Source organism: Stenella coeruleoalba (genome assembly GCF_951394435.1).
Source record: "Stenella coeruleoalba genome assembly, chromosome: 7".
In the NCBI taxonomy this organism is placed as follows: domain Eukaryota; kingdom Metazoa; phylum Chordata; class Mammalia; order Artiodactyla; family Delphinidae; genus Stenella; species Stenella coeruleoalba.
The window spans coordinates 36,034,278-36,057,607 of NC_137153.1; the positions used below are offsets into that span (position 1 = coordinate 36,034,278).

Consider the following 23,330-nt stretch of genomic DNA (forward strand, 5'->3'; position numbering starts at 1 on the left):
CACGGGAGAGGCCACGGCAGTGAGAGGCCTGCGTACCGCAAAAAAAAAAAAAAAGTCTATGGCTCTTGAGATAAATGGCACAATTCAGGAGAGGCTGGAAGCACACAAGGCAGAGAGCATCCTTTGTGTTGAAAATGCAAATTGTTTTCCATTTAATGGACAATCTCCCCCTCTGGAGGCTGATGAAGTGAATTGTGAGACGAAGGTGCTTAATTCTTTAGCCATCCTTTGATAGATTCCCAGACTGAAAATGAGGGCTGGAGGTGGGGGTGGGGAATTTTCCAGGAGAGAAAGAGAAGACTTCATGGTATCACTGGCCTTAAAATGGGACAGTTCTTATTTTTTATCTTTTAATTTTCTATTTATTTTTAAAGTTTTAAGATAGACTTTATTTTTTAGAGCAGTTTTAGATTGACCACAAAATCTTGCAGAAGGTACAGCGAGTTCCCATATACCCTTGTCCGCACACACACCCCAGAGTGGGAAGTTTGCTACAGTGAACATACACTGGCACGTCATTATCACCCAGAGTCCATAGTTCACCTTGGGGTTCACTCTTCTTGGTTTAGTTTTTCCGTGGTGGTTGTTTTTCAGGGGAAAGTGTGTTACGGGCCCAGCTGAAGATGAGTTTCTCTTAGAGAACCTGCTTCCCACCTTCTCCTTTGCTCAGTCTGGTCTGAATTAAGCTTTCTTTACCTAGGGTCAGTCAAAACTGACACAAAAGTCTTTGAGACATTTTCTGTGGCTTATTTCTTTTCCATAACTGTGTTCCAGCCAAAATGTCTGAGTAAACTTCTTTTTATGTCATTTAAAAATATACTAGGAAATCAACTATTTAAAGGAACAACAGATGCAGAGTATCACCCCTAATTACATTCTATATATGTCTAGATATTGATTGATTGTCTTTTTACAAAGTGAAACCTCACTAGATAGGATCCAGGCCCGGGGTGGGACTTGTTATAACACTTTATGGCTGAAGATCAGCTGTTAGACTGAATATAATTTACTTTAAAATACTTCAGCATGCATCATATGATATGCACGGGAATCAGTTTTTTATGTTAAACAGCTTCTTGAGATATAATTCATGTACCATAAAATTCACCTGTTTTAAGTGTATGGTACAATGATTTTTAGTAAATTAACCAAGGTTGTCACCATCATCACCATCCAGTTTTAGCACATTTCCATCATCCTAATAAGATCCTAATGAGATCACTCACAACTGGTCACAGTTAATCCCCCATTCCCATCCCTAGTCCTAGGCTGCCACTAATCTTTTCTGAACACTTCATATGAATGCCACCACACAATATGTAGTCTTTTGTGCCTGACTTCCTTCATTTAGCACAGGATTTTTGAGGTTCATCCATGTTGTAGCATGTGTCAGTGGTTCTTTCATTTTTATTGCAGAATAATATTCCATCGTATGGATATACCACAATTTGTTTATTCATTTACTAGCTGATGAATGTTTGGGTTGTTCCCATTTTTTGGCTATATAATATGCTGCTGTGAACATTCTTATGTGCTTGTTTTCATGGACACATGTTTCCATTTCTCCTTTTTTTTGGCTGCATCGGGTCTTCGTTGCTGTGCGCAGGCTTTCTCTAGTTGCGGCGAGCAGGGGCTACTCTTTGTTGTGGTGCACAGGCTTCTCATTGCCGTGGCTTCTCTTGTTGGGGACCACGGGCTCTAGGCGCACGGGCTTCAGTAGTTGTGGCACACGGGCTCAGTAGTTGTGGTGCACGGGCTTAGTTGCTCCACGGCATGTGGGATCTTCCCAGACCAGGGCTCGAACCCATGTCCCCTGCATTGACAGGCAGATTCTTAACCACTGTGCCACCAGGGAAGTCCCTCCATTTCTCTTGGGTAGATTACCTAGGAATGGAATACACCACCACACCTAGAGGTGGTGTGTGTTGAGTTTCTTCTACTTGCCCCTCGGGATTCACCCTCCGCCCTTCTTCGCCCTGCTGTGTGCCCTAGGAGGCTGCCCTGCACCAAGGACCTCAGATGGCTTCTGGTTTCAGTGGGGTTTGGTGGGGGTTGGGGGATACTGGCAACAGGTAAGAGAGAGAGAGGAGTGTGAGGTTGGGTTCCTTTCTGCTCTCTCCCTATGGGCTGGCTGTATCCCTCTGCTGAAGGCCGCAGCTCTGTCAGGCAGCCCTCTCCACCCTCTGGTTCTGGTAACTGTTCATCCCCCAACCCTTTCAGGTTCACAGGTGACAACAGCTCTGCCCTTATTAGCTCCAGAATCTCGTGGGTTCTCTACACGTTAGTCACACTTTGTAAATCATCCTTTTATTAAACTCTCTTCTAGTTACTCAATTTGAGTGTGCTGTTTTTGCCAGGACCTTGGCTAAATCCAGGTTTTAGTTAATTTTTAAAGATGCTAAATTAGAGTTCATCAATATCTGTGCTTTAGCTAACCTGACTTTCATTAGAGGGTTTGTCCCTTAGCCTAAGAGATGTTATAAATAATTTTCCTGAGGAAGTGCCTTCCAAGATATGTGGATTAGCTAGAGATATTGTACAGGTACTTCTGCCCCCCTGTGAGCAAGGATGTAAAATCTGTGAGCGTCGCAGAGTGGTGTTCTTGGCCTTTAACTGATTTGGCCCCATGTCCTGCTGACAGTGGGGGATTCTCTCACCCTACCCTGCTAGAAGTTTGACTGCACTCTGCCCCCAGAACATTATCATATCTGCCTGGGATGAGCCTTCACAGAGTGCCTAAGGGACAGAAAGCTGGGACTCCACTGAGCTATAAGAATAGGTTCATGACTATTTAGATGCCAGCTTACTAACGAATGTTTCTGTTGGTAGGATTTGGTCTGAGGCTTGTTTAAATCTTATAACACACCATCTGCTGGCTGGTTGTTGGGGAGGAGATCTGTAGCCAAAATCTATCTCTAATTACTGGAGGCAACAAGAAAACCCAGTGATTATGAACAACCAAACAGGCTTAGGTCAGAGAAAGACATAATATTTAATGCTTCCCAGGGTTCCAGCCATTCAGGTTTCTAGTCAGCTCTGCCCAGTCCTTAGGAGCATGTGCAGCTGCTCTGGTCTGTACAAAAAGCAGCCCAGCTGACCCCAAGCAGCGCCAGCCCCTCTGGCCTCCCAGCTCATCTCAGCCCCAGCTAAGCACAATACAGCCCCATACAGCATCTACTCACTTCACATCCCCAATTCTCTTTTAAAAAGCACTGTTACCTAATTTTCCTGTATTTATTTAGCTTCCTTTAGCTTCTTTTTTAAAATTAAACTTTTAATTTTGAGATAATTATAGATTCATATGCAGTTGTAAGAAAGAATACAGAGAGATCCCATGTACCCTTTACCCAATCTTGCAAAGCTATTCTACAACATCACACTCAGGATATCAACATAGATACCGTCAAGATACAGAACATTTCCACCACCACAAGGATCCCTTGTGTGGCCGTTTTATAAACACCCCCACCCCCTCCTTCCTTCTTTCCTCCCTCCCTCCCTCCCTCCCTCCCTTCCTCTCTTCCTTCCTTCCTTCCTTCCTTCCCTCCTTCTTTCTTTCATTATTTCTTTCTTGACGTATAGTTGATTTACAGTGTTGTGTTACTTTCTGCTGTTTAGCAAAATGATTCAGTTATACATATATATACATCATTTTTATATTCTTTTCCATTATGGTTTATTACAGGATATTGTTTCCAGTTTTGGGCAATACTTATAAAGCTTCTATAAACATTTGTATATAAGTTTTGTGTGAACGTAAGACTATTTTTTCTGGAATAAATGCTCAGGAGTGCAATTGCTGGCTGGTATGATAGTTGCATGTTTAGTTTTTTAAGAAACTGCTAAACTGTCCCCCAGATTGTTTGTACCATTCTCACCAGCACTGTATGTGTGGTCCATTTTCTCCACATCTTCACCAGCATTTGGTGTTGCTATGTTTTATGTTAGCCATTCTGAGAGCTGTGTAGTAATATCTCATTGGGGTTTTAATTTGCACTTCCCTGATGGCTAATGATGTTTATGTATACATTTTTAATTCAAAGAAGTGTAAGGAAGAAAACAGCAAAAAGGCCATCATCTCTTTGCCCAGATAATTTCTGTTAAAGATAAAATAATACAGGCATAAAATGAGAAAACTCAAGCAGCACAGAAAAGCATACAAAGGGAAATAAAGGCCTCTCCTCCCTCACCCCTGCCCTTACCTGGCCCTTCTCTGTAAAGGTTACCAGTGTTCACAATGTCTTGAGATTCTTTTCAGAAAACGTAAAGGAAAACCATGGCTATATTCATACTTACCTGTTGACATGGATGTTGATAGTACAGAGTAACTTCAGCGTAACAATCCAGAGACTTTCCTGATTAGTGGGTGGCTCTGTCCAGTTCCTTCTGTCTTGCTTCTTGTCTATCTTATAAGCCTTTGCGCTACTCTTCAAGGTTGGAGCTGGGTCATAAGCATGTCTGTGTCCTGCAGCCCACTGCCAGCACTCAGTCCTATGGCCAGACATAGGGCAAGAAAGGCCAGGAGTGTCATCTAGTCACATGCCCAAGAAGAAGGAAAGTAATTTATAGTCTCCTAGCAGAATTCACACCTGTATGTTTAGTTTTTGCCCACATGAACACAGATGGAATCCTGCTTCACACAACCATAAACCCTCTTCTAAACTTTGCTTTGTCCATTAAATAGTGTAATATGGAGATCTTGCCACAGCAAAGGCATACAGATGGCCTTCATTCTTTTTAATGGTTTCAGGGTTATCCTATCCCAGGGATGTACTATGTCTCTTTTATCGGCCTCTTAGGGATGGGCACTAGGGTTACTTTTGGTTTTTGTAGTTACAAATAATGTTTCAAGACACACCCTTGAAGATAAACTTACACATATCCAAGTATACATCCCTATCAGTAAGATGGCTGGCTCAATGGGTATGTGCATTTAAATACTGGATACCATCGCCAGATGGTCCTCTATATGATTGAACCAATTTTAACCCATCTTATATTACTATAAATTTTAATACTTATATACGTATATATTTAAACATTATAAAACTTACTCTTTGTCACTTTAATATATATAAACATGCATTCTTGGCTATTAATGCCCACAGAATGCTAGAAGCAAAATATATGACTAAAGATTGTCTGGTTTAATTGCTCCATATCTGGGCAATTCTAGTGCCACCCCCAACGTCTGGGATGGTATGGATGCTACAAGCTCCAGTGTGACAGGCAAGGCAGTTAGAATGCTTCTCAAGGCAGCGCTCCTGTCAGTTACAGGTAATGGCACAGTGTGGCCCCTTGCATTAAAATCCCTTGCCTTAGCCCAACCCAAGAAAAACCAACTGCTTTGCTCTATTCTTGAATATTATCACACATTTACTGTCAATATATGATGGTGTCTTACGCCACTTCAGCAAGGAAATTCTTCTTCCTAATGTCTAAGTTACCCTAGTCTAAATTACTCCAGCTGCACTCTAAGCTTATTCTCTTTCATCTTCCCTTAAATGAAAGCATCAGCTTTTAATTATTTTTATGTTTCCTTGGATTCACTGCTTTGTTCCTGTGTGTCTTCACTTCAACCCTATACTTTCTGAACCAGGCTTTGAGTATCCTCAGTTCATTGTAGTATGTCATGGTTGTGTGCGTGCATGCGCACGTGTGTGTGTGTGTGTGTGTGTGTGTGTGTGTGTGTGTGAGAGAGAGAGAGAGAGAGAGATGTATCAAACAAGAGTGTACATAATATCTAAGTGTGGTTACGAAAAAAATTAAAATGAGTACAGGGTCTCTTATCACCAAACTTAAGAAATAGGGCATCACCAGTTTCCTTGAAGTTTGTCATATAGGCACATGTCATGCCTTTGTGTTTCCCCTCCTCACTCCCACAGAGGTAAGCACTATTAAGAACGTTGTGTTAATAATTTCCTTACTTTAAAAAAGTTGTTACACATGCATGTATCCCTCAACAACATTTGGTTGCATCACTTGTTTTGAACTTAATATAAATTGATTCATGTCTTCTGTAATCTGCTTCTTACTGATCAATATTGTGCTTTTGAAATTCATCCATGCTGATGTGTGTAGAACCTGGTTCATTCATTTTCAGTATTGTATAGTATTCCATTATATAAACTGACCCCATTTAGTTATCCATAGTAATTTAATTCACAATGGCAACAGATAAACATAGGATATTGGTGGCAGGAACAGCTAAGTTTCCCCCCAAATCCCTATTCTCCCATTGTATAAAGTTGTAGCTAGTAAGTGGCTATCCAGCCAGGGAACTTCCCAGATTCCCTTACATATAGCTGGGGCTATGTGACATTTTTCCAATGAAATCAGGCAGAAACGATGTGTGTCATTTCTTGGTCAAGGTGGTTGAGGGAGGGGATATATCTTCTCTACCCTCTTCTGATCCTTGCACTGGCTGGATATCAACAGCTAGGGCAATCTCAGAAACCTGGTGTTGAAGGTGGAAATGCCTTTCTCAGCTGTGGGTCCTGAAGGGCTGTGTAGAATAGAGTCTGTTATACAAGACAAAAACCAAACTTCATTACGTGAAGCCACTGAAATTTTGGAGTTATTTGTTACAACAGCTTAAGTTATCCCAACTAATGCAAACTAACAAGAAATGTCCAAGATTTACATGAAGAAACTTCTAAAAGTTTTAGAAGAATGCATAAGATCTGAATACATGGCATAGTACGGATAACTGATTAATGCAAAGATGCAACTTTTCCCTTAAATATCTCTAATTTCAATATAAAATGTTAAAAAATATAATCTTATCATTTACTTGGAAAATTAAACTAAGAAGATAACACAAGAACAGTTTGAAAGAAAATAATAAATCATAGGGACTTCCTGTATGAGACACCAGATATCAAAGCCTATTATAAGATTATCAGAAGTGGCACTGGCACAGAAGTTAACATATAGGCCAGTGGAACAGAACAGATAGATTAGAGACAGATCCACGTACATATGAGAATTTGGCATAAACATTGCACATCAGGAAAAGAGGGACAAATAGAAAATTGTTGCCAAAACAATGAGCCACCCATTTTGAAAAAAATAATGCTAGATGATTTCAACCTCACACTATTCTCAAAAATAAACAACAACAACAAAAATAAAAAAACTACAAGTGTTACAGGAAAATGTATTTATATCCTTGAAGTTAGGGAAAATCATAAAGGAAATTCTAAAAAAAAATAAGGAAAATATTCACAAACTTGGTAACATTAAAATTAATATTATGTAATGTATGGAAAGAACACCATAAACAAAGGAGAAAATAATTACTGCATATATAGTATGCAAATAATTAATACCAAGTATATGTAAAAATAAAGCTCCTACAAACTTATAAAAAAATGACAACCCAACAGTAGAATGGGCAACGGGTGTATTCTGGTTATATCCAGACAAAACTATAATTCAGAAAGATACATGTACCTCTATGTTCATAGCAACACTATTCACAATAGCCAAGACATGGAAACAACCTGAATGTCCATCAACATATGAATGGATAAAGAAGGTGTGGTACATATATACAACAGAATACTACACAGCCATAAAAAAGAACAAAATAATGCCATTTGCAGCAACATGGATGTGTCTAGAGTTGCAACATACTAAGTGAAGTAAGTCAGAAAATGACAAATATCATAGCATATCACTTGTATGTCTAGAGTTGCAACATACTAAGTGAAGTAAGTCAGAAAATGACAAATATCATACGATATCACTTGTATGTGGAATCTAAAATATGACACAATGAACCTATCTATGAAACAGAAACAATCAGGGGCATAGAGAACAGAGCCGTGGTTGCCAAGGGGGAGGGAGTTAGGAGAGGGATGGATTGGGAGGTTGGGATTAGCAGATGTATGCTTTTATATACAGAATGGATAAACAAGGTCCTGCTGTATAGTACAGAGAACTATATTCAATATTCTATGATATGTACCATGTCTTCTTTATCCATTCCTCTGTCAATGGGCATATATACAATGGAATATTACTCAACCATAAAAAAGAACGAAATAGTGCCATTTGCAGCAACACTGATGGACCTAGAGATTGTCATACTGAGTGAAGTAAGTCTGACAGAGAAAGACAAATATCATATGATATCACTTATATGTGGAATCTAAAAAAAAATGGTATGAATGGACTTATTTACAAAACAGAAATAGAGTCACAGATTTAGAAAACAGACTTATGGCTACCAGGGGAGAAAGGAGGGTAGGGAGGGATAAATTGGGAGATTGGGATTGACATACACACATTACTATATATAAGATAGGTAACTAATAACGACCTACTGTATAGCACAGGGAACTCTACTCAATACTCTGTAATGACCTATATGGAAAAAGAATCTAAAAAAAATAGTGGATATATGTATATGTATAACTGATTCACTTGCTGTACAGCAGAAACTAACACAACATTGTAAATCAACTATACTCCAATAAAAATTTAAAAAAATAAACATACTGGGAAAATTTTAAAAAGAAGATGCACTTAAAAGTTCATTGATGATGAATGAATAAACAAAATGTGGTGTATGCATACAATGCAGTATTATTCAGCCTTGAAAAGGAAGGAAATTCTGACACATGTTACAATGTGGATGAACCTTGAGGACATTATGCTTAGTGAAATAAACCAGTCACAAGAAGAGAAAAACAAAAAACAAATGAACAAAATATTCTGTGATAAACCATAATGGGAAAGAATATAAAAAAGAATTTATATATGTATAACTGAATCACTTTGCTGTACAGCAGAAATTAGCACAATGTTGTAAATCAACTATACTTCAACAAAAATTTAATAAAAAAGGGTATATGCTGGTAATTCACATATAAACATACAAAAAAATCAGTCCCACTGATAGTTGGAAAACTGCAAAGCAAAACAGTAGAGAGATGTAATTTCTTGACTTTTAGGTTGAAAAATGTGCTAATATAATATATGGGCCAGAGTGTGGAGAAGTAGAAACTCTATTTTTGATGGTACAGTTTTAAGGGAGGATATTTTGCCAATACTGTGAAAATTTAAAAAGCATGTACCTTTTAACAGCATTTCCACTTCTCCTTGGCTATCTACTCTAGGAATTAATTCACTTGTATATACAAAGAGCAGTATTGAAGGGTTTTCGCTGTAGCAATATTGGTAATAGGAAAACTTCAGAACAACTTAAATGCTCACCCAAGAGTGAACTATAGAGCACTATGAAGCAATAAAAATGTGGCTCAGCATGGACTGACGTAGAAATAGATACAATACTTAGAGATAAGACACATCATTAAGTTAAAAAAACAAGCTTATAATGCCATTTATAAAGTGTGAAAAGAAAGAAATCCCACAAAACAAACTTCTATTTCTGTATGTACTTATAGATGCATGTAGATGCAGAGAGAAAGTTAGAAAGGAGGATCAATACCAAACTAAAGACAGCGGGAGCCTAGCGGTGGTGGGGAAATGGAACCGTGGGTGTGGCTTAGCGACAGCTTTTACAGTGAGAATGTGCTTGTGCATTTAATAGTATAATTTAATAAATCAAAATAGCAAAAGATGTAAATACTGAAGCTCCAGAGATTCTTAATTGGATGGTTGTGGTGGGAATTGGTGTTTATTTTTGACGTCTTCCTGAATGATTCTGATACCACAGGTTTGAATATTGGCTATTGGAGACCATATAGTAAAGTCCTCAGTTCAGCTTCTTATGTGTTTTCTATAATAGAACTCCTTGTTAAAATCTGGCATAGTGCTTGTTTTGGCAACATATACACTAAAACTGAAGTGATACAGTGAAGATTGGCATGGGCCCTGTGTGAGGATGACACACAAATTGTGAAACATTCCATAATTGTGAGACATTCCCTATAGGTAAATTTTATGTCCTGTGTATTTTACCACAATTTAAAAATATAACAGTTTTGTTTAATTAAAACCATAGAGAAGGATTTCAGTTAACTGGGACCTTTGTCACTAACTCAAATGTTGTCTGTCTCTGTTTATTTTATTTTATTTTTTAAAATTTTTTGTGTCTTTTTTTTTTAACATCTTTATTGGAGTATAATTGCTTTACAATGGTGTGTTAGTTTCTGCTTTATAACAAAGTGAATCAGTTATACATATACATATGTTCCCATATCTCTTCCCTCTTGCGTCTCCCTCCCTCCCACCCTCCCTATCCCACCCCTCCAGGTGGTCACAAAGCACCGAGCTGATCTCCCTGTGCTATGCGGCTGCTTCCCACTAGCTATCTATTTTACGTGTCTCTGTTTAAATGAACATTGGGTTTTCCATTTGTCTTCAGGCAAAGCTCTATCTTTTCTCACCTGTAGCATTTTTAGGTGTGAGGAGTCTGGGCTTGTCCATGACAACTCAGCACACTGCGTTTACCTGTCTCCTATGCTATGTTCAAGCACACCACTTCTGCACACTGTCGCTCGGCTCCCATGAGTCGAAACAGTGTCCAATCTGAAGAGAGTTCCTTCTGATCTCAGGGAAGCATCCGTTTACCCTCCAGTTTCCTATTCCATTTTCTGTCCTGTTGGGAGCCAGAAAACAGAAAGAAAGGGCTCAGGTCCATGACTGTGCCCAAGTGAAGAGAACCACAGGAAGAACGTTCTTGTGAATAGGAGGCAGCTCACAAGGTCGCTGCAGAAATATTGTTTTTTATTATGGGATGCTACTCTAGACCCTGTTACATAAATTATAGTATAAAATCCTCCAAATTCTGAATTCCACCACACATCTGATCATAGGTGGTTTAGACAGGAGGGCATTCAGATTGTGGATCTGTGCAAAAAAGCACTTAGAATAATAATTCCCGGCACATAATAAACACATGCAAATAAACTACTGTTATGTCACATTTAGCCTGGCCCAGTGTGGCTGTTTTACTCATAACCCAGAAACCTTTGTCACATTCTGCATATTTAAACTCAGGAGAAGCATGCACATCACCCTGTGACCAACTGAGTGATGCCCCAACTCACCTTTAATGTAACAAACCTTCCCTGTCTGCTTATCACCTCCTTTTTGGTTTTCCCGTCTCTACCCTCAGTTAGCAAGACAGGGACTCAATGTCGTGCTTATCAGCCGGACACCGGAAAAACTACAGGCCATTGCTGCGGAGATTGGTGAGTGACCCCAAGAAATAAGGGAGATGTTTGTGGAGCCCACCAGCCAAGTCTGCTCCTGTCCTGCCCGTAGAGACATCTGTCAGCATCCCTACGTCTGCTCTCTGGAGGCTGGGGTACCAGCCTCCTTAGGGCAGCCCAGTTTACAAAGTTAAGTGCAGGATATAAGTGGCTTTAGTTCACTTCAGTTTAGTTCACCAGGGGTTCTTCAGGCTGCATGAAGCAGGGGCAGACTCACCCCACAAACAGGTCTACTCTCTTCTTTGGTCTAGCGTCTCCATATCTAGAATCAGACTCCCTCATCCAGAGGCCTCAGCTGTCTGATTGCTTCTGCTACTCCCTTCAAAAGCAGGATCTGGGCTTCCCTGGTGGCGCAGTGGTTGAGAGTCTGCCTGCCGATGCAGGGGACACGGGTTCGTGCCCCCGGTCTGGGAAGATCCCACATGCCGTGGAGCGGCTGGGCCCGTGAGCCATGGCTGCTGAGCCTGTGCGTCCGGAGCCTGTGCTCCGCAACGGGAGAGGCCACAACAGTGAGAGGCCCGCGTATCACACACACACACACACACACACACACACACACACAAAGAAAAGCAGCATCTGTGTTTGGGACTTCACTTCCCTATGTCTATGCTGTGCTCCTTCCAGTAGGGTGAGGGACAATGCTTACTGCTAGTTGTTAGATTAAAAAAAAAAAGATTTGATCCAGGGCTGCCACGTATGGTTTTGAAAGTTGTACACTATGCAACCCCAAGAGACAGGATTTATATTATAAAGCTTTATTATTATGATCCACTCTGACATGTTCTTAGTTAATAATGATCATCCTATCCCTTTCTGGGCATTTGCATTTTAATAATAATTACTAATTTAGTAATTGATAAATTCCTGAACTCCAAGGAATGAGTTTTCAACTATGAAGACTCGTGAAGACCATAGCAGGCTGTCTGGGGGAGAGCCTTATTTCTCTGGAGAGAATCTGGGCTTAGAGAAGGCTGTGGGAGGTGTGGGGTTGAGCAGTCGCAACGAGGAGGCTCAGTGCCCTTGAACCAGTGAATTCTGCTTTTGTTTTCTGTCTGGATATCAGAAATAACTTTGACCCAGGACTAGGACATTCTTCAGTGTTTCCCTTACAGTGCTAAAGTGTACTTTTTATCGTCCTTTTGAAAAACAAGTAGTGTCTTTGAACTGCCCCCAAACTTTGCCTTAAGATCACTTGCCCCAGAAATATTGGGTCTAATTGCAGACCTAAGCAGGCAGCAGCTGGTGAGATCTGCCCATTGCTTTTATATCTAAGAAAGAGCTCCTGCACAAGGCAAGTTCACATAAAACAGTGGAAAGAGGATTGAACTTGGAGGGAGCAGAGTTTGGGTGCCCTTGGTCAAGCTAGTAAGCTTCTCTGAGCCTTAATTTTCTCCTCTGAAAAATGGAGAAAATACCTACTTTACAAGGTTGTTGAGAGGATTAAAAAATATATTGTGAGGGCTTCCCTGGTGGCGCAGTGGTTGAGAGTCCGCCTGCCGATGCAGGGGACATGGGTTCATGCCCCGGTCCAGGAAGATCCCACATGCCGCGGAGCGGCTGGGCCCGTGAGCCATGGCTGCTGAACCTGCACGTCCAGAGCCTGTGCTCCACAACAGGAGAGGCCACAGCAGTGAGAGGCCCACGTACTGAAAAAAAAAAAAAAAAAAAAAATATATATATATATATATATATATATATAGTACATGTAAATGTTTTATAAATGCTAAATCGTTGGACAAATACAAAGGGTTTCTGAGTGTATGTGACGAGGACCTGACACTCACTGAGCAGAGGCATTGCACTTTGCTCTTACAGCCTTTAGTCCAGGGGTCTGAAACTTGAGCATGCACCACGGTCACCCCTAGCACATGTGAAAACAGATCACCAGGCCATCTCCCAGGGTTTCCCGGTTCAGTAGGTCTGGGGTGGAGCCTGAGATTTTGTGTTTCTAACAAGTTCTCAGTGATGTTGATGCTGTGGTCTGTGGACCTTGCTTTGAGAATCACTGCATTAAGTCTGTTATAATGTCTTTACTTGCCACCGTAGTAACTCTTAGTATCCCATCATTCACAAATCTTTTAACACATCCCAGCATTTATCCGAGGCTATTTCTTTTTTTTTTTTTTTTTTTTGGCGGTACGCGGGCCTCTCACTGTTGTGGCCTCTCCCGTTGCGGAGCGCAGGCTCCGGACGCGCAGGCTCAGCGGCCATGGCTCACGGGCCCAGCCGCTCCGCGGCACGTGGGATCTTCCTGGACCGGGGCACGAACCTGCGGCCCCTGCATCGGCAGGCGGACTCTCAACCACTGCGCCACCAGGGAAGCCCCCGAGGCTATTTCTTGTTTCTAATTAAGGTGATGGGCTTGTGCTCTTAAGTGTCTATTCAGGTAGTATAGGAGCATTGGGAGGACATGGGCAAGAGGGGGATTTGGACTCCTGTTCATTAAAAAATAACTGTTGTCTCTAATGCAGAGTGGACGATAGGAAGTAGTGTGAAGATTATACAAGCAGATTTTACCAAAGATGACATCTATGAGTATATTAAAGAAAAACTTAAAGACTTAGAAATTGGAATTTTAGGTAAGTAAATTATAAAATGCAAAGCGTGTTGTAATAAATCAGTGAGACAATTATCTTAGTGATACTTGATTATTCAATAGTAGCTTAAACTTAACCCATGACTATAAGCTGTAGCATTAAACCAAATATTAAAGTTCAGTTCTTCAAGAGGAATTACTGGATTAACAAATTTGTACATGACTTTGGAATGTAGCAAATCTACATATTTCAATCTTCCCAACCATATTTCCTAGTATTAAAATATTTTTCTTTCACTGAACTGATATTGACATTTGGCAGGAAGACGGAAACTTTGGTCTAAAGGAATTAGTTTAGCAAACAAACATCACTGCAATTGATCCATGAAATAGTGAGTCAGTGTGGTTATCTGAGGACTGATTTTCTCTTTTGGGAAATGAGATACAATTTTTTTCTGAGATAATTTATAGACAATCTGTTTTGTAACCATATCACAGTACAGTGCTTGTATTGTACATAGAAAGAAGATTTTGATTTCTAGAATAATTACATTTTTACTGATAAAAGTGTAAAACATGTTGCAGGAAAACTGGAAAGAACAGATGAGCATGTAAAAGAGCTATGAATTTCTTGAAATCCTGACAGCCTGAGATAGCATCTTGGTATATATCCTTCCAGATACATACACACATATTTTCAAAATCAGGATTAAACGTATGTACTGTTTTGCAACATTAAAAAAAGTCATACATCACTAGTGTTCTCCCAGGTTTTTAAAACTCTGAGCAGTCATAGTTTTAAATGACTCCATTGCATCCCACCCCCATGATTCATTTTATGTGCATTGTATTATAGGACCACAATTTCTTTCTCTCCAGTTTCCTCACTGTTACCAAATGATGTTGCAACGAACAACCTTGTATATAAATCTTTTGTACACGTTTCCTTGGAAAACTTCCCAAGAATTCCTGGGTTGAATATGACAATTTTTAAGGCTTTCAATAGACATTTGCCATGGGCTCTTCTGACATCTTTTTATTTTGCCTCTTTTGGTCAGTCAACAATGTCGGCATGCTTCCAAACCTTCTCCCGCGTCATTTCCTTAACACGCCGGATGACATCCAGGTAGGCCTATACTCTTCTGTGGATGTTTTCCTCTCACGTGGTCCTGAGCACCCTGGCTGGGTAATCACCAGGGCCAGGAGGGGGTAATGGGATTGTATTCTGTATTCCAGGTGGATGACTGGAGGTCTCCCTTTCTTTTCGCCTGAGTACTTGATACACAATCAAGGGTACTGCTGTTCACGACTATCTCTAGGATAAGGACATCTTCCCTCTTCTCCACACACCAAAATTTACCTGTGCCAGTCTTTCGGGGATCTGCACTTTGCTTTCTAAGGGGGTAATTCTGCCTAACAAATTCATAGCTTTGTATTCATGGCTTTCTTTGTCTTCCCAGGTAATAAGATTCATTCCACTTTCAGTGTGATAGAAGCCCCTTGCACAGACTCTGTGGTTGGGGTTGTTGTCAGTTCAGCCAGCTTGACTCGGACCCATGACTGCCCTTGCTGGCCATGAGCAAATTTACTACGCGTTTAACAGTCTTCGAAGGCACTATATTTCGACACTTCCTCAGGCCCTGACCTTTGAAGTAGTGGGGTTATAACAATTCTGAACAGGCTAGCATGCTTCTATTCCCTGATCCCGCAAGTATTCCTAAGGTTCTGTGTAGGCCCCACGTCTACTGTGTGGACAAAGAATGCCAGATTCCTTGGACCCTGCTGAACATCCTCACCGGCCACACGTCTAACTCCACGGTCCCTGTTTCTGGCACAAGTTGGTGTCTCTCCATTAAGCGGGTTCCGTTCTTGCTTCTCTTTATTTACGTCTGCATTTGTACTTGTCTATGTGTCTGACCCTCTTTTCCTCTGTCTGTCTTGGGTGATTCTAGCAGTTTCTTTAACTGCCCTCTGTAGCCGGGTACCTGTATACCTTGTGTTATACAACCATTCACCTTTCTAATGTCTATGCTATTGTCTTCTAGATCACATATACTAACCTCCCTTCCTTCAGCTGGAAATTAACCATCTCCCTTTGAAAAACTGTTTCCGTATTCCTGCTGAAATTTTCAAGGAAACTCTTAATTGTTTTTGTTTTTGTTTTTGCGGTACGCGGGCCTCTCACTGTTGTGGCCTCTCCCGTTGCGGAGCACAGGCTCTGGACGGCAGGCTCAGCGGCCATGGCTCACAGGCCCAGCCGCTCCGCGGCATGTGGGATCTTCCCAGACCGGGGCACGAACCCGTGTCCCCAGCATCGGCAGGCAGACTCTCAACCACTGCACCACCAGGGAAGCCCGGAAACTCTTAGTTGACTTCTGTTCAAGATCACATTCTTATAGAATCATAGTGTGGATGTCAGATGTTTCCCTGTTCTAGTGCATTCTGAATATCAACTAGGAGCCTAATTTGCAGGCTGCGGCAACCACTCAGACACACACTTTTGCCCGCTTCATGGTTGTTTAGCCCTGAACACTTTTCAAGAGAAGTTCTCAAATGATCTGGCTGATTCATGATTGTGATTATTTATTACAGAGCCTCGTCCACTGTAACATCACCTCGGTAGTGAAGGTACGTGATCAATGTATGTGCTCAGTGCATTAAAATGTAGTGGCTGTTGGATTTGGCAACTCAGGAGAATTGGCCCCTTCCCTGTAGATGCAGAATTCTTTAAAATTGAACTGTACTTTAAAATTGAAATGAGAGACCATGTAGTAGCCTTTTAATTGTCTTGTCTGTTTTCATCAAGAAAATACAGTGGATTCGCTCTCCCTAGTATCTGAATCCTTTTTCTGCATTCAGTTTTGTCACATGTCAGAACATATCAGGCCTGATGATGATGAAACTTATTCAGGATTCCAAAGCAACTTAAAAAAAATAGTATCTTCTTGTGATTTGAGTCTTTGTAAACGGAGGAAAGCTCACTCAGTGTGGAAAAAGGACGGAGGGTGTGGCTTGGATTTTATAGACTCTTGTTGTTCAAAAACTATTTGTTGAAGTGAAGTTCAAGTTCATATGTATTCTGATCCCAGATCAGTTACTGGACAGCACTGGGCCTGCTGTTTAGCCCCTTTGAACTTCAGATTCTTCATCTGCTATTAAAAGAGTATTGAACTAATTGATGTGTCAGGTGCCATTCAGCACTCAGGTCCTTTTATTAGAATTAACTGCATACGCGTTTATAGGCATGAGTACCACAAAGCTATCCTATGCTGTGTCTTTGTGTGAATAAGAAAAAGGGAGACAAATTGTCTGTGCAGACAATTTGGAGAAAGGTGCTGCTTAAGAGTGGACATAGCCCCATGCGTGGTGAGTAGATGATGCTTTTGTGTGAACACAATATTTCCCTTCCCTCTGGATGATGAGAGTCCTCTAAATGGCTTGTGAGTGAACCCTGGGCTTTCAGCGCACACTCACCCCCACAGCTGGGCACGTTGCTCGGTACACAAAGTTCACAGCTGTGCCTGGCAGCCCTCATAATCACTCTGGATGGTCCAATGGAACTTCAGCAATGACTCAGGTATGACTGATTTCATGGAACCGGGACCCTTATTGGGGAGCAGCGGGGGGCTATCTCGTCTTCACAGCATGGACTGACGGGGAGAACTGGTTTCCCAGAGGAAAATAGGTTCCTATCAACATCAAAAGAGGGGATGGATGCTGAACAGACCAAAAAAAAATGTTTTTCATGTGGCTAGAGTTGAGCTGACAAAAATTATTTTCACCATTGGTTGTTTTTTTTGTTTTTGTAAGTATACTGGTATTTTATAGTTTCCTGCTCAGTTTTTATTGGTACATACATTCTTTTTATGCTGAGCAATCAATGGCTTTTTAAAATCCCCAGCTGATGTAATTGAAGGTTTTATACGTTCCACTGTCGTCTGCAGCCTTACCACTAAAATCTTTCACATTAATGGATACATTGATCTTTCAGTCTTGGTTCATTTGATCACAGGGTTTCCCAAATGTATTTGACAACCCTCTGACTCTTTTAGCAGAGAAATGCTTTGATTTTCAAAAAAATTATTTTATATCTTGGTAGACACTAACTTCCTTAAGTAACAAAGAAAACAAATTGAAGTTTAGCTTCTAAGTATGCAATGCCCAAATTGGCCACGCTGGTTGGAAGCATGACTAGTATCACTTAATTATTCCAAAGGAACCATCTGGAAACACTAGAGTTCTCTATCAAGCGCAGAGATGGGAGAATGAGTTTGAGGGCAAAGGGAACGTGGGATAAGAGACTAAATACTGGAACCTTTGAGACAGGGACCCACAAAGTCCAGTGTTGTATCTCTAATTGGGATCATTCACCCAGTCAGGCTTTTGGGAGACTGAGAAATGCTGTTCAACAATGCTCCAACTATATCCTTAATGAAGTTGGGAGAAGCAAGGAAAGGGTGTTGACATGATCTACTCCTCATGCTTCTCTCACCTCCCTCAAAATCCAGGGTTTCAGAAGGCAGTCCAGTCTAGGAAGCCCTCACCACTCCCACCCCTGCCGCTTCTCCAGAGCAGTGAAAACATTATCTGGAGGCTCCCAGGGATGAGCTTAGGGGCCTTCCTAGGAAATGCAGGGCCCCAGACAGCATGAAAAATTAGGCAAACTTGTCTTCTGGTCCCCAGTGTCCTCTATTTCTCTGCCTCTCCCCATCTGTTTGGATGTTCTCTGTCTCAAACCTGCTCCCAAGACAGGGCCTGATTCCACTCAATTGTACTTTCAAGAACATTTCAGTCCATGGGTTTGCCTCTTTCTTAATTCTTAAAATGGGTGCCTTAAAATTATGACATGAAAAGCTTGCTTAATGAAATATTTAAGCTCCAGAACTGGCAGGGAAGACTGCTTCCAGGGACAGTAGGTTGGGGTGGGGAAGGGAGTTTTCAACGCTGTTGTAATTCCAACAGACCAGCAGACATGTTGTGTCTAGGGAGCTACTTCACAGACCCCCTGCAGGCCGCCAATGAGGCTGCTGTTGAACTGAAGAGATGTCCTTCTCCATCTCATACCTTGTATGTGAGACACTCATGGACACTTGTTAGGTTTCCTGACAGCCCCCTAATTCTAACTCCTGTGTGAGTTTTGTAATGGCCAAACTACTTTTGCCTCTCTTCCAGAATGAAGGGTATCTGGGGAGCCTGTGTTGGTCCCACAGACATAAGCCAATTTCCATAGTTTTTCACTCCCTTCATTTTTCCAGGAAGACTTCAGTTTTATGAAGGAGAAACCAGAGGCCTCTGAACTGTTTGCCATTTGTCTAAGTTGCCTTTTATGGGTTCCAGCCAGACTCTAGTGTTGTCAGAATTACCTCCAATGAGTGTCAGCAGATTTTCAAGACCATCTGAGAAGATAAACCTGTTTCTCCAGTTTCCTCCAGCACCTACTTGCTAAGTCCCCACGGCACATTGCTACATAGTTCCTCTGTCAGGGCTTAACTTTGCCCTTCTCTTATAGATGACGCAGCTGATTCTGAAACACATGGAATCAAGGTAAGGTCTTTCCTTGGAAAAGCCATGGTCTGCCTGGCCTGGCAATCAGCTGACTTGGGGACCAGGGGCATAGGGTTCATCTGCTGCTGCTTTAACAAATGATAAAACTATGATGAAAAGACATGGAGATTATGGTTGGATCAGGCCAGCTTTGCAAGCAGATAAGCATATTTGCAGGTCAAATGTAGCATATACTGGAGGGAGGAAGAGAACAGCAGTTTCTGCAGACATTGTGTTCGAAAAATTAACTCACAGTGAGTATAAAAGAAACTTCAGAAGTTGGCCTGAGACCAAGACCATCTCTTTGTTATTATGCATTTCAGCTCTTGTCAGAATGAATACTCCAGTTTTGGGGTAAAAATCACCACCCCATCAGTTTCTCTATTTATTCCGTGTTTTAAATCACCCTATTACAATGCCCATTTGGGAGCTGGTTTTTCTCAGGTGGTATTCACTAAAAGCAAATGGTCACTAGTTTTATCTTACCTAGAGAAAGAAGGGGCTTGGCCTTGTATTCCAATTTGCAGTTTCTTAATTTTTCTGGATTGAATCCATCTAGTTGGGAAGGATTAAGGATATTGAATTTCAAAAGGGTAAGTAAGAACCCCAGAGACTTGTGTAGGAGTGCCTGTGTGAGCAGATGATGGACTGTCAAATTCCACCCAAGACAGGATTCTGCATATGACATCTGTCCTGTTGTGGGTCATCTTTATGAGTCAGAAGGGACCTTGAGCTCATGTGGTCACATTTGAGAGAGAAGGACCACTTCCCCCTTGAGTCCTGTCTGAGCTGAGTTGGTTCTCTGCATTTTGGGGGTGGACCTTTGCTGTAGCAGAGCCCCTGTTTCCATTCACAAGCTCTTGAGGTCCACTGACTGCCAAGTGGCATCATGGTGTGGTGTAGTTCATGACTGAGGTGAAGTTCCACTCACAGTTCTTGGAAGCAGAACACTTAGCACACATGGAAACCTAGAGAGGATGGAAGTTTCCCAGCGTTCCCATGAGCCCCTCTATTTTCTTCCTTCTCAAGGCGTCATCAGGAAGCAGAGCAATTGAAACTTTGTTTCTTGCCCTTTAGGCGGAAAGGTCTCATCTTGAACATATCTTCCGGGGCGGCCCTCTTTCCCTGGCCTCTGTACTCTACATATTCGGCTTCCAAGGTGAGTGACAGATGTGGTCCAAGCCTCCTTCTCCTTCTTCCTTTTGTTTTTCCCATTTAGCATTTTCCTTTGGATCATCTGGCAAGGCGATGGACTGATTTGCCTAGAGACACTCTTCTAGGTACAGGGAGGAGCGAGTCAGCCAGTATCTGGGTGCAAATTAGAAAAAGATGCTGCCCCTGGGCTGATGAAGCCTCGCAGAAGCACAGCCGGGCAGGCGCAGCCCCCATGGAATTCCGGCTCCCACTCACTTCCTTGCCTGGGAGCCCTGCGCTCCTCTGGCCAGCAAGTAACATTGTAGTTTCCCTCCATCCCAGAGGCCTCATCAGGTGTCCTCTTGCCCTAGCCATAAAACAAATCTTTGGAACTGTGGGTGCTCTAGACAAGGCAGAGCTTCCCCCGGGTAGGGTATCTATACGCAGTGGCCCTAGGTATGTATTTATTACAAAACTTATGTTCCTTCTCATTGTGGGAGCTCTTCCCAGACCAAGAAATGAAGTTCTAACTCCCATCAAGACAAACCGCTGCATTTTAAGGTGAAGAAGATAAGCTCCCTGTGGTGTCCTTTGAAATCTGAGTGAATTGGCTCTGACAGAGAATCAAGTCCTTAGGTGTTTCTCCTTCTTGCTCCAGGCTTTTGTGTGCACATTTTCCAAGGCACTGCAAGCAGAATATAAAGAGAAAGGAATCATTATCCAGGTAAGGTCAACAGTTCTGAGTCCTTGGGAATGGGAACTCTGGATCCCCATGGTGCCTGGGCCACTGCTTCCTGCAGGACAGGCTGTGCATGTGTGACCAGGAGAGGGGGTCTGGATGACACCATGTGAATTCCTATGACCATAGAGGTGGCAGTGGAGCCACCGTGGTTCTGCCTGCTGCTGCCCTCACCATGCCCTGGGTGCTGGAGAAGGAAATGGGGTGGGATGAGTGAGTGCTCAGAAACACTTGCTACCCAATGCTGCATCAGGACAGAAGTAGGTTCTTGTCTAAGCATCCTTTACTCTCCGACCTAGATAGAGGAGACAGGCTCATGTGGGAGGAATTGTGGAGAAGGAACAAAAGAAACCTGAGCACTTGGTCAATGTTGGAAGAGGGGAGAGGGTGCTTCGCCTGGGGGCTGTTCATCTGTGATGGAACATAGAGATCTCCACACCCTGGTTCTTGAGCACTTGGGGAAGAGGTGCTCTGCTCTCCATTTCCCCTACAATGACAGAGTGGTCATGGAGTTGACCTTGTCCTAACTGTAAACAAAGCTGGGTTGTCACTGCTGTCTGTAGGCTGAGCAATATGACGTGCTTCCTTCAGCAACACAATTAACTCTAAGTGGTTTCTGGAACCTGGCATAAACAGTTTACAGAGGTTTTTGGTTAACTGTTTGGGAAGAAGTTCTATGACATACTATTAGGGAAGAAAAAGGCACACTCAGTTATATTTTTAAAATTACTGCTGATTTTCAATTAAAATACCCAGGTGAGAGTATCTCAGTATAAATTAACCAGCTATAGGATGAAGCTTATTCAACAGGCAGATGAGAGTTAATAGCAGGAGCTTTGTAAATAACATCATCTTCCCAGTTGTAGTGAGTGATTGTAACAGACTTGTCAAGAGACTACAGTCCCATTCTCTGCCCTGCTGAACTAAAGTCTCACCTAAAAGAGATTCTTCCCTTCTATCCGTTCTCCAACTCCCAGCTGAGGACGGATTCCTTTTGCAACAGCTCTACCTTATATATGCTAAGTTTTCTGCAGTAAAAAAGAATCCCTAAAATCTCATTGGCTTAAAACCACAAAGATAGATTTCTCATTCATGCTACACATTCACTGTGAACTGTCAGAGGGAATTAGCTCACTGTAGTGACGCAGGGACCCAGGCTGATGGAGCAGCCGCCATCTTGGATATTGTCAGTTGACATGTCAAAGAAAAAGTGGTAGGAGTTCAAGAGACTTGCTTTGATAATTAGAGGCTCTGACAACTACTGAGTCTGTACTTTAGAGCCCATGAGCCACAACTACTGAAGCCTGTATGCTGCAACTACTGAAGCCCATGCACCTAGAGCCCGTGCTCCACAACAAAGAGAAGCCACTGCAATGAGAAGCCCGTGCACTGCAATGAAGAGTAGCCCCTGTTCGCTGCAACTAGAGAAAGCCTGTGCACAGCAACAAAGACCTAACAGAGCCAAAAAAAAGTCACATGTCACTTTTGCTCACACTCATTGGTCAGATCTGGTCACATGGTCCCACCCAACCATAGGGACCCAGAAAGTGCAATTCTATCATGCGTCTGGAAGAAAGAAGAACTAGAAATATTTGGTGAACAACACTAAATATTAGTGTTGAGTATCAAGTCTTAGCATCATCTCGATCTTGATAACTGTGGGCCAGAGATGCTGTAGCTGCTAAGTTAGTGGGTTCTGTGGGGCAGAAGGTGTGGTAGGAGGTGAGGAAGGGGGAGGGAGCCCCTTCCCTCATGCAGAAGCCTCAGAGCTGCTCCAAGTCCTGGAAGAGACACTGTGACATTCTGAAAACCAACTGGTCTCTCCAAACACGCATGTAATTGGTGCTCAATAAATATTTGTAAAATTCCTGAGGAAGTATGGACTGTACTCTTGGGTTTGATTTTCAAATCCCAGTGCTGCCATCTATCATCTGAGTGTTTTGGACAGCTTGCTTAAACTCTGTGAGTTTGTTTCCCCATTTGTAAAAAGGGGTTTATAATAGCTGCTTCTCTGGGTTACTGTGACGATCTAATGAATAAATAAGTATGCAAATTTAACCAATATTTATTGAGCCCTTGTTTTATATATAAAGGTGTTTTGTCAACCAAAACTCACTGTAAGAATGGAAACACTTTTTATTATTTCCCTATCTGAAAACTGGGTTTGAAAATACAAGCTTCTTATATTTTT

The 23,330-nt window shown here is 41.9% G+C and overlaps 1 protein-coding gene across 1 annotated transcript in view; it reads left to right on the forward strand.

Moving 5' to 3' along the window:
* Positions 1–23,330, forward strand: part of HSD17B3 (hydroxysteroid 17-beta dehydrogenase 3) — a 37,919-nt gene that overhangs the window by 9,530 nt on the left and 5,059 nt on the right. The window contains exons 3-9 of the mRNA XM_079926144.1: positions 11,090–11,165; positions 13,658–13,765; positions 14,781–14,848; positions 16,315–16,350; positions 19,232–19,266; positions 20,344–20,425; positions 21,059–21,124. Of these exons, the coding sequence (XP_079782270.1) occupies positions 11,090–11,165; positions 13,658–13,765; positions 14,781–14,848; positions 16,315–16,350; positions 19,232–19,266; positions 20,344–20,425; positions 21,059–21,124 (471 nt within the window). The remainder of the gene's footprint in view (positions 1–11,089; positions 11,166–13,657; positions 13,766–14,780; positions 14,849–16,314; positions 16,351–19,231; positions 19,267–20,343; positions 20,426–21,058; positions 21,125–23,330) is intronic.